The following is a 12,300-nucleotide window of genomic DNA, read 5'->3' as shown; positions in this document are numbered from 1 at the left end:
CCACAGCTACAGCGGGATGCACACACACATTCCCTTTGTGTGGAAGTGGGCCAAGGAAGCCCAGGCAGGAAGAAGCAGAGTCAGTCTGCACCAGTTGAAGCAACATCAGAATGTTCTGGAACACCTCGCAACTCCTCATAGATTATTATTCAGCCCACTCCCTGTCTGTCTAATGCCCAACACAGCCTTTGTCGTTCTGGCTGTCTTTGTTGTCATTTTGTGTTGTTTTGTTTTGGTTTTGTGTGTGTGTGTGTATGTGTGGAGAGGAAATTGGGGAGAAAAAGCAGCAAAAGTTTCCTTTTGGAGTCACGTTTTCTCTTGCTGACTGACAGATGCGGGACGATGAAAGCAAATCACAACGTGCCACAGACTTCAAAGGTTCCTGTGTTCCGCCGTTTATTGGCAACAACGCACAACAACCTCTCTCCCGATGTGGATTCTTCAAAATAGGGAGGGAAAAAGCTCGGCGAAACAGAGGCAGACGACAAAGAAGCTACCATCCAAACAGCTAGAGGGGGTACAGGGAGGAGGAGGAGGGGTGCTAAATAATCAGACCTAAGCACTGTAACCGAATCGGACTGCTTTTCAAAAGCATTTTCAATCAAAACGGGCTTTTTGATGCGCACTGATTCTGATACCAGGGATGTTTGAGGAGAGAAAAAGTGACGGCTTGAAGTTGTAAAGAACTCTCTCTGCTTTTGGGGGAGCTTTGGTTCTTCACTCTCCTTTTTTTTTTTTGGTGTGTTTGGAGTGTGTGTGTGTGTGTGTGTGTGTGTGTGTGTGTGTGTGTGTGTTTTGGATGGACCAGTGCAACAGTAATTAACTAAGTGTTAAAGCTAAGATGAAGTAAGCCGCTTGGTTCTGCTCTCCTAACCTTATAGACTCTCTCTCTCCATTTCTCTTTCTCTCTCTTTCCCTTTTATCCTTTCTCTTGTCCAGGATGGCACCCATTGACTGCCACTGACCTAATTTGGGCAAATTTCACTGACCTACTTCATGGGTGAATGCTGACTTGCCCACGGGAGGGGATTCTCTGCCTCCCTCACACACACACACACAGACACATGCACACATCCACATGCGCCCATACTCTTTTCCATCCTTATGATTAATATGCAGACTCTCATCCTCCTTTACGGCTGCTGTGGCGCCGGGCATGTACCCCCTCGGTTGTGCACGCCCTCCCCCCCTCCTCATTCTCCCATACAACCCCCCCGTTGTTGTCGTCGCCTCCTTCGGCACGTTAGCATCCCAAATGAACATAATGAGGATCTCAAAGTACAGACACGTGGCAAAAAATAAACAGAGCAGTTGGCCTTTGTTTCGTGTGGTCTCAGAGGTGACATAGTCCTTCACTTCACAAGTCTCTGCAGAGACATAATCGGCGTAATTGCACACGGATATGATTATTCTTCTCTCATCTATGAAAATGCTAATTTGAGCAAATTTGATCAAACATCGTGGAGGTGCTCTGAGCGTACACACAATCACAGTAATTCCTTTACAAAGTTAGATGGATAGAGACCGCAGTCTGTGGAGCAATGGTGATCCCACAGGAGGATTGGCATCTTTAACCCACTTGTATTAAAACCAATTCAAGCATCATTGCGTTCCTCTAGCATATTAATTCCCAGTTGACCGAACACATACGATACTCTGGAGGGTTTTGGAAACTGTGTTGTCATAGTTGGATTCGTTTTGCCCTTTTTAACGTGAGGATGATTAGTAATAAACTTCTCTGCCTGCAGCCTCCCACGAGGACATGGAAGTTGGAAGGAAGGGTAGCCCGCTTCAGTGTTTTGGTCACGCTCGTGCATTATTCTTCGCTAGCTTTTGTGCAGCCGTGCTCGTGTGTGTTTGGAAAAAATGAGTGCGTGTATCTCCGTGTCTGTGTGTGTGGACCTGCCCGCTTCCCCGTGTCCTCGTCTCTGTTTGCCCACACGGATGCAAGGTCACAAATACAACCCGTGAATGCAAACACACACGTATGCGCGCGCTCGCACAGGGCAGACGTGTGTCGTCATGGCAACGCACACGGATGTCAACAAAAGAGGCTCCAGGGTGAACGTAGTCTCCGTCTTGTCCGGCAGGGTGCAATTTATCTCAATGTAGCCACGAAAGGCAGCTATTTACATGAAACGAGAGCTGTTTCTGGGAAATAGGGGTCTCTCTGAAGGTTTTGATGTCAGCTGCCTGCTTTTAGCTTGAGAGTGGAAACCTAAACCATCCAGAGAGAGAGGGAGAGGGGCGAGCTGTAAACCTACCGAGAGAGCTCAGTTCCCTCGTGCGGTTGCAGCTCTTCACCCTGAAAGTCTCTCACCGTTCCCCCTCAACACACTCTGAGAAGCGTAGCGTGTGTTTTCAGATGCTTACAGTTTGCAGAGTAAATCTAACCCCCGTACTTTATAGCTTATCCTTAAGAGAGTGGTCCTAACATCAACGTCAATATTTACAGGAATAGCCCGCAGGCAAGAGAATCGACCACCACGATTCAGCAGAGACACAGTCAACCTTTCTCTTGCCCCCACACCCCCCCCTCCTCTCTCCCTTACTTGTCTTCATCCCGGTTATTCCCGTTCTCTGCGGCAGCCCGTCGATCACGGCGCCAGGCGGCTGAGGTATTTGTCTTTGGGTTGCCTTTGTTTTGGATTTGTGCCGGTGTGTCTGCGCAAGGTGCGCCCTGCATACGCGTGCGCGGCATCTTCGGCGGGGCCGTGGATTTGACACGGGCTCAGTGGCTGTTTGAGAGATGCTGCATGACGCGTGTCAAGTGATATTACATGTGAGAGCACCTCCCCTCCTCCCTCATTCACTCCCCCCTCCTGCTCTGCCCATCCCTCCGCCGTGGACTGTGTCTGCTGCGGTTAGTGTGAGCTATGACACTTTGCATTGGGGTTTTAGGGGAGAAGGCGCCACGTCTGATGTATGAGGCCTCATATCTCTGTGTGTAGAGTGGACACTTTGGCCTATATAAGCTCATGGAAGGTCAATGGATATCCAGCTGAATGGATGCGGCGCGCACATTCCATACTTGCCACGTGCTTGCTCTGTGTAACTTCCTGATACAAACAAATCTGTGTTAAGCTGGTTAGTGTGTGAGCTACATATTTGTCTGTGGCAATGATAATTGCTTTGTAATTGCTAATTAATGGTTGTGTATTTGTACTGCGGTGCGTTTGTTTTGTCTTCAAAGAGAGAAGCAGCTATAAATCCAGGTCACTCTCAGACAGGCACCTACCCATTTATGTTCATTGTATTTTAGATGAAAGAAGAAGAAGGAGGAATATGGCATGCAAAAGGTTAACCTACTTCCTGGTGAATGTATCATTTCTCCGTGGTGTTTGTGTGTGTTTTGTACACGTGTGTCTATCTGCTTCCATCTGTGTCAGGTAATAATGTGGAAGTATGAGTCGTGGGCCAGTGTGCTCAGTGCTATAATGGGACAGCCTGAGCCGGGGGATGTTGAGGGATGTTGGGGGGCCGTTGGGGGATGTTGGGCAGGGGCGGGTGTACGCCAGGATGTGGCATGCGCCACCGAACAGAGAGCAGCGGGTGTGACCTCAGTGACTCCAGGAAGGAAGGGGTTAAGCACGAGCCGGCAGGGCTGCATGGGCTGCGTTACGCAAACTGGCGGCTGGCTGGAGCTGAAAGGGGAAGTGCTGAGCTCAGAGGAACACTGGCTCAGAGCCATCACTCCCTCCTCCCTCCTCTGAAACTCCCCCCTTCGCCTCCCCTGGCCCTCTTCCCCACCTCCCCGCTACAGCTGAGCGCTCCCCATGCTTCCCACCGCCAGGCGTGGTGATGTGTGTTTGTGTGTCTGTGTGCCTGTGCTGGAATGCAGCTTCCCCCTCGGCTGGGGCCTGTGTGTGTGTGTGTGTGTGTGTGTGTGTGTGTGTGTGTGTGTGTGTGTGTGTGTATGTATGCGTGTGCGTATGCTTGCATGCATGTGTGTTGTGGTGTGTGTGTGTGTGCGTGCGTGGGTGTGCACGTGTGTGTGTCTGTCTGGAATGATGCCTCCCCTTGTCTAGTGTGTGACGTCAGTACACACAACGGGTCAGCTTAGGGCTAGGCAACATTCTGTGTGACTGTGTGTGTGTGTGTGTGTGGGTGTGTGTGTGTGTGTGTGTGTGTGTGAGATGGGAGGGGGGAACAGGGGAGGAGTCAGTTATTGGAGAGAGAAAAAGGAAAGAGGAGGGGCTGTTTGTGAGCAGAAGGAGGTTGACTGCAGGGAGTCACTGAAGCCAGTATGCGTGCATGCATGAAGGCATCATGAGTGTGTGTCAAAGGGTGGGGTTGCGTGCGTGTGTGTGTGTGTGTGTGTGTGTGTGTGTGTGTGTGTGTGTGTGTGGTGGAGTGTGTCGGGTGACTTTCCAAACGAAATGGGAAGGGTAAAGAGTGTAAGGTTATTTCCTGGCATGAACAAGTGAACCTAAAAACGCACACACACTCGTACATGTGCGCACACAGTCATGCTGTCGTTTTCAGTCCAGTGCTGTTAGTGCCCAGCTATTTTCATATGCAAATGAATTCTCTTCACTTTCAGCCATGTTACTTTCCATAGTTGTGGCTCCTGCTCTGTGTGCTGTGCTAGCTTCACCCAATCTTTTTGCTACGTTTTGCTCTGTTTTCAACTTTTTTTTTTTTTTTATTACTCTTTGTTGTTTTTGAGCTTTGATGTCAAGATACATTTTTGAAAGCTTTTTTTATCAAAAAGATTAATCACAAAAGGATTTATAGGGCAAAGTTCAAATTAAGCAAGCGAAACACACCTGTAATCAGTTGTGACAGGCGCAGAAAATGTCATTTTGGCACACTTCCTGCATGCAAATTATAGTCTAACAAACATAGCTTTCCTCATATTCTTTGTTTATTCTTTTCACAATGTCCTCTGCGCAGTCTTCTTGACCAACCCAGACTTGCCTTGACAAGGACGCTAGCGCTATAAAGTCTGGACTGTATAGGTTTGTCATTAGAAAGATACTCAGACCCTGAAGTGGCAGACAATGGCTTTTCAATGGATCCCATTACCTCTGTCTATAGCTTGCGTTGCTCTACTGGGACAGACCTCTGCTAATTACACACATTCATTCCCAGCCAGCTGTAATTTCATTCACACTAATGAACCTTGCACATGGATTGGGATAATGTATAGTTAATGTACAGCCAGGAGACGGAATTAGCAGGCTACTGTCTTCTCCAGTGACAGAGATTTGTTGAATTGTGGCTAAAGGGGCAGTTCACCCAATACCAGACTATGGTCATTTTACACAGTGTTTAATAGTTAACTATGACAAACACAGCGTGTTTTGTTCAAAATATAATCAAAAACATATCTAAAAGTCCATGTTTGTTTTCCTTTTTTAGCGTGCAGTAGCTGTCCACCTATTGCTATCCATGTTTTAATGTTGTCGGGAGCTGTGACATAAAGGTGTGTGGCAATGTTTTTTATCTGCAGTTACAAGAACAGTTTGACATTTTGGAAGATATGATTATTTGCTTTCTCACCGAGAGTTAGATGAGAAGATCGATAGAGCTTTTATTTGCACAGTAAACATGAAGTAGTTGGTTAGCTTAGCTTAGCATTAATACAGGAAACGCGGCAAACAGCTAGCCTGTGTTTGTCCAAAGGCAACAAAACCTACCTGCCAGCAGGGAGAGCACAACGTCGCTGCTCCTGGGCTAGAAATAGTCTGGAACATAAACCACAACTTGCTGTTTCTACACTTTGTATTTTAGGTGCTGGTTTTCAGATTTTATTGCCTTTGGTCAGAGCTGTTTCCCCATGGTCCCGCTCGTTGTGCTAAGCTAAGCTAACCAGCAGCTAGCTCCAGCTTCATATTTACTGTAAAGCCATGGCAGTGGTATCAGTCTTCTCGTCTCACTTTCAGCATGCACGTGAAAGCAAATTTCCCAAAACGTCAAACTATTCCTTTAGCAGAATGTTGCAGCAGCTAATTCTCTTAAAAAAGATCAGTTTTTCTCCGCCTGAATTTCAGGTTTATTGCAACCAGGTCCTCCATCTGTTACTAACAGAGCTCATTTTCTCACCACTTTATCTTTTTTGTCTTGCGTCGATCACGTCCCTGAACAGAGGCTTCATCGCTGTCTTTCTGTGCTGGTCAGCCTTCTGAACGCCAACCTTTGGGATCAGCGAGCAGAGCGGTAACACCAGCTCTGCTCTGACAGGCCCAATCCAGCTAAATTAGAATCCATTTTGAAAGTGATAGTTAGAAAATTGCAAGTCATTCCTGATGTACCGCATGGCACCTAAGTGGCAGCATCCCAGTAGTCGACTGTCATTTCAACCGCCAGCTGATGACAACTCCAATCACCCACACAGCCGTCAATGTACACACACGCACGCTGGCTCACACGCGCACACAAAGATTTTCTTTCCCTCCCATCCCTATGATTAGCATGCAGATTTTGCTGTCAGAATCTCAAGCGAAAGTAAAAGCATTGAAATTCATAGAATATCTCAAAACATTAATTTATGCTCGTTTGTGTCTGTCGGGATAAGCTTTCAGACTGCGAGATAGTATGTGTATGTTTGTGTGTGTGTGTGTGTGTGTGTGTGTGTGTGTGTGTGTGTGTGGATGTGCGGGTGTTGAAAACAGACCCGGGGAGAAAAAGGCTTTTTGGTCTACCAGAGGGTTTAAGGCATAAATACGGCCGCTCCTGGAGCTCAGCTGTGTTATTCCAGCCCGTCCCACACCTAGGACACACACACACATGCACACACACGCCTGGAGCAAGGTCTCCTGGAGAAGCATTGATCTCTGTTTATAGTCCCCGTATGGGTGCTTCCTTATAGGACCACACACGCATGTGCTCATTGTTACTCACACAGACCTACCCTCTAAGATGCTGAGAAGCCTTGTATTTATCTTTAGAGCCTTATTAATTGGGCCAGTTCAAGCAGCCGCAATGAAGGAAATGCTCTTTTAGCTGTGGGTGGGATGGAGGTAGCGTTAGAGGTGGGGGTTGCCAGTTCTCGACCCTTCCTCGACCTGCTGGAAGGCCTCGCTTTTCTTCAGTTGTGGTTCAGATCTCCTTTCAGCAGGGCCTCTCAGTTCAATCCAACCAAACGGATTGGATTCCAGTCCAGTAGCCTTCTCTCAGTCAGGCCTTAGCAGGCTATCTTTGGTCTGCACAGAGCAGGATCCCATGTTAAAGCTCCAACTACTGCAGGTGGCCCCCCTCTGGATCAGAAAGGCTCTAGCAGGGCAGAGTCGGATTTAGGTGCTGCTCTCTGTCTGAACCTCATGAGGTAATTTGATTAATGTGCAAAGCTAAAGTGAATCAGCGCAGGCGAATGGGCCTTAAATATCTATTTGCTTTCCCTGTTCCTCCCTCTTTGCTTTTGTTGACTCGCTTTCACGCCAGCCCATTTGTTTCATCTTATTTCTCGCGCTGGAATCGATCATGTTTTCAGAATCTGTCTCTCACACGAACCCACGCACAAATACAGCGTGTGCTGTCTGAACTGCGTGGTGCCATATTAGATTTAGGTGACAGTCACTCATGAACCAATTCAGCCAATAAACGTAATGACCTTCCCACTGCTGGGCCTGAATTTTCTTCATTGACTTGGAATCTTAATTTGATTGTGGAAATATATGTATGTTGCTCAATCTAATTTACTTCAGGGATTTTGGAACACTGAGCACTTTTGTGCTTAGGCAAGCAAACCTTTGAGCCTCGGCCCCGACACCCGCTGCCTGCCTTCATGTGGCAAGCTAAATCCTGTTTTATAGGCAGCGTATAAAGGCGGTATTCTTCCGTCACAGCAGATGTATGTTGAAGGAGTTGCAGGTCTTGGTCTGTGAGTTTCCTCGCTGAAATAAGAGCAGGAGTCCGGCATTTCTGGGGGCCTCTTGTTGAATAGACAGAAGTGGTCCGAGCTGGTCAAGAGAGCGCATGCTGGCTTATCGGCAGTCACACAACTTCAAAACTGCAGAGAAAGATAGAGCAAAGGGCTATTTGGGGGAATGCTTTGATGTGGGTCCCCCAAAGAGTGTGGGTGGTCCGCAGGCCTTTGTGGGATTTGAACATATATATACATACACTAATTCTCGCTCACTCTTTCACACACTGTTCTCGCTGCCTTACACAGCTCTTCAGGCCAAGTGTGATTTCACCAGGGCGGTCAGAAGGGGTTTCTAGGGCAACCTCACAGAGGCCTTGTTCTAAAAATGGCCGCCATGGTTACTTTGAAAGCCAACCCTGGCCTCTTGAACATGCACAGAAAAGAGCCCTGAGCACCACTCGGGGAGGGGAGCTGGATGGACCCGGTGAGGGGGAAACCAGGCTCTTTAATAGCTAGCACATGAGACATTGAAGGTTTCATACCCACCCAACCAGGAGTCATGGGAGGTGTGTGTGTGTGCGTGCTTATGTGTGTGTGTGTGTGTGTGTGTACCTAAACAGTAATATCCCTGTACTCAGTGCTTGGCTAAATTAAAAGGGCATTTTTGGCGTGGGGGGCAGTTTTTGGTGCCCAGACGATTGGACGGGGAAAGGCGAAACTCATTACCTACCCATCTGTCAGAGAGTGAGAGCGAAAGAGCTGTGGGAATGTGGATGGAGGGAGGGACGCATGAAAAGGGCTTGGAAGGCGAGAGTGAGAGCGTCCATTAAAGCGGAGGGAAACACAGCAGAGTTTTTTTTTTTTTTTCTAACAAGGATACGTCTTTTATCACTATTTTAGTTTTTCATACTCCATGTGTTTTAAATAATAAAAAAAGTATCCCTGTTAATTTTCCCTGTGGGGGGGGGGGGGAGAAAAACATTTGCAAAAGAAAGTGCAGCTGCTTTAACGACAGTCTGGTGTGTGTGTGTGTGTGTGTGTGTGTGTGTGTGTGTGTGTGTGTGATAGAGAGTGTGTGTGTGTATCAGAGGTTGATTTTTCTTTGAGCTCTCTCAATCCCACATGTTTTTGATGTTCTCTTTTTCTCTCCCCTCTCTGGACCAGGGGCCACTCTTGAAACATAAGCTTGTGTCACACACACACACACACACACACACACACACACACACCACTACACACACTACATGTATCAGCGAGTATTAAAAGCCATTGCTCATTTGTATGTTGTTACTCAGCTAAATAAGTTAGCTCTCCATTCTGCAACCAGCTGCACCGTGTAAACCTTTTTGTCTCGTTTAAGGGTGACTCAGTGTGTCTCTCCCTCTCTCTCACAGCTGTAGACGTATAGGCTTTGATCACTGCAGATGCGAGTGGCTGCCATATTCGATCCACACCCCTCTTCTGTGGATATTGTTAACGAACATGTACTTCCTCTGCCAGCTGGCTTTCAGGATGGAAAAGCATATCTCCATGGCAATGTTCTGGAGTTGCTGCGCTGTTAGACATTTGCAGCCAACCCTTCTTAGTTCTGCGATACAATAACAAAACATTTGCTATTTCTGTTTTGATGCTCTTGCAGTTTAGCAGGTTTGCTACGTCCTCGCTAATGGAGCTTTTTGAATCTGGGATGTATATATTTGCACTAGGCCTCAGTCTGACTCGCGCAGAAGCAATTTAACTGGTTTTCCTGACAAACAGCTGAAGGGAGGCTGCAGAGGAGAAATAAAAGGCCTCTATGAGCAGCTTATTTTATTTTTATATCCATCCTGGGGGCGTAGCTAGCACTATAGGCAAGGGTTGTGACCCTGTTTACCTCCGTCTTGCTTTTTCTTCTTCTTTACCTGCATGTCTAGTGCACCCATTAACCATCAAGGAAGACGGAGAGCTGCTTTGACCCCACCTCTGCTCAGCTTGCTTGTGTATCCCTCACCCCTCTATAGCCTATGAAATATTCAACCCCTGCCCCTCCCTTCCTACCAAACATGGAGGCCCAGAGAAGGCTTTGATATCTGCGTTAATACATGCTTGATATCACAGCGATGAAAGTGCTCAGCCCTTTGATAAACATATTTAAGAGATGTATGCCTTTGCCCGGTCCGCATGCATTTCAGAGGTCTCTCCTGAGCACATAAATGCATTCATAAGCTTCTCTCTGTCTCTCCTAACCACTCCCATTATTAATAAATGCATGATCTCACGCTGCGGCTCAGTGTGTGCGGACATGTGTGTCTCTTTCATATGCTCATCAGTGTGTGTTTTAGGCTACTGCCGGGGACCCCGCCCTGCTCATTCATATTCATCCTTGCATAATGACTAGCCGCGCCTCCGGATAGCGCAGTCAGGATAAGATCAAACATTATATTCGAACAAGAGGCTGTATAATTCATACTGTAACAGCCGCGCTCACTGCTCACTTCCTCATCTCTATCTCGGTTCCTCTTGCAGCGGATCTCCGATCTGAGTCCCTGCATCTAGATTTCTGTCCGGCTCTTTCCCCTCTCACTCATAGCAGCTGGTCCCGATCATGCTGTCATGATAAGAGAGCATGGGGGCACAGGCAGGTGACCATCTGAGTCTGTTTCATATAATTGTTCAGCTCTATCTTGAGTGCATTCTTTCATAAAGAGATTTACTCAATAATGTCATTTACTAAAGGGCACCTTCAGTAAGTCGTCCTGTTGCTGGCTCTGTATGGACATGATAGACTGATTTTATCTGGGTCTTGCTTAATGATAGTTGGTTAAACCTCAGATCTTAGTAATCAGAGTTTCTGGGGATGAAACTAATTAAGTAAAAATAGCTGTATTAGTTTAATACTAAATGAGTAAAACGAATGAATTCAGTAATGCCAAGCTGCAACCAATCGTTTTTATTATCATTTAGTCTGCAGATTATTTTCTTGGTAAATCAATTAGTCATTTGTTCTGTAAAATGTCAGAAAATAACAGAAAGAGGCCATCACGAGTTCAGAGGCCAGGGCGACGTCCAGACAAACCGAGAGATATTCAGTTAACTAGCATGTAAGGCAAAGAGAAGCAGCAAATGTTCACATTTGAGAAGCTGAACTAATGACATTTTTGGCATTTTTACTTTCTAAATCACCCAAATGGATCATCAAAGTTCTTGTAAAATGATTTTCTGACTAATCCTTTCAGCTTGCAGCTCAACATACATCTTAAAACTCTTTGAAAAGATTTTTCTTAAAAAAATAACTCTCTTTTCTGTGTCACTCCTCCAGGTTTCCACCTCAGCGGCACAGTGACGGACCCCGCCACGCCCTCATCCCCAGAGCTCGTCTGCAGCGTCAGCGTCAGCTTCGACCGCTGCAAGATCACGGCGGTAACATGCACCTGCGGCAACAAAGACATCTTCTACTGCGCCCATGTAGTGGCGCTGTCGCTTTACAGAGTACGGAAGCCCGAGCAGGTCAAACTGCACCTGCCCATCTCAGAAACCCTGTTCCAGATGAGCAGAGACCAGCTGCAGAAGTTCGTCCAGTATCTGATTTCAGTCCACCACACCGAAGTGTTGCCTACCGCGCAGAAACTGGCCGACGAGATTCTCTCGCAGAACTCGGAGATCAACCAGGTCCACGGTGAGGGAACGTGTGTGTGTGTGTGCGTGTGTGTGAGACCACAGGTGTGTGTGCACAGTTGTGTGTTCCTGCCTCTACATGCGTGCATGTATTGACTGCCTGATGAAGGCAAAGCGTGGCAGGATCAATGTTACTCATTAGTGAGATCCAGGCAGTAAAGGAGAGACTGTGTGCCTCTAATCAACACTATAGACCCGTTATTTACCTCTGAGAGAGAGCGAGAAGGATACTGAGACAGAGACGAAGAGGCTAGCGGGGAGATAAAGAAAGGTGCATATCTCTTGTTATCAATACTGTACTTGCTGCTTACCTCAATAAAAGAGGGAGGAACTGAAGGGCAAACAACACAGAGAGGAGACAGCAGTGAAGAAGAGTGCGTGTCGTTGTCAAACCGGTTTGTAACTCTGAAGTAGTGATGAAGAGGGCAGAAAGGAAGTCCGAAATAGAGGCACACAGGAAACAAACAAAAATTTTGATGAAGAGAGAGATGGAAAGAACAGTGGTGATTGGAACCTCTGGGAACGGAGGACAGAAATAAATAGAGAACCAAAGAGAGCGATCTTCATCACAAAAGAGCTGTGATGAAGAGTGTCTGTGTTTTTGTCAGGTTACTGATTTGTGGCCCTTCCATCAATAATTCTATCAAACTAAAACGCATCATTTGGATTGAAGCATCTAACGGAATTACTCCCAGTCAGTTCATCTGTGTGTGTGTCACTTTTCAGGTGCATGTTTTGATTTTCACACTTTTTCACGTGTTTTTTTCCTCACCTGTATGGAGGAATTAAAAAAACAGGACACGCTGTGCTGCCCTCATGCTCTGGGATTAAAAAGT

The 12,300-nt window shown here is 46.8% G+C and overlaps 1 protein-coding gene across 1 annotated transcript in view; it reads left to right on the top strand.

The window, feature by feature from the left end:
- Window positions 1-12,300, top strand: part of LOC143320526 (zinc finger SWIM domain-containing protein 6-like) — a 42,291-nt gene that overhangs the window by 13,023 nt on the left and 16,968 nt on the right. Inside the window, exon 2 of the mRNA XM_076730252.1 lies at window positions 11,109-11,465. Within this exon, the coding sequence (XP_076586367.1) occupies window positions 11,109-11,465 (357 nt within the window). The remainder of the gene's footprint in view (window positions 1-11,108; window positions 11,466-12,300) is intronic.

The sequence above is a fragment of the Chaetodon auriga genome, chromosome 5 (assembly GCF_051107435.1).
Source record: "Chaetodon auriga isolate fChaAug3 chromosome 5, fChaAug3.hap1, whole genome shotgun sequence".
Lineage (NCBI taxonomy): Eukaryota > Metazoa > Chordata > Actinopteri > Chaetodontiformes > Chaetodontidae > Chaetodon > Chaetodon auriga.
The sequence above is the reverse complement of the archived record's forward strand: the minus strand, read 5'-3'. Positions and strand labels throughout refer to the sequence as shown.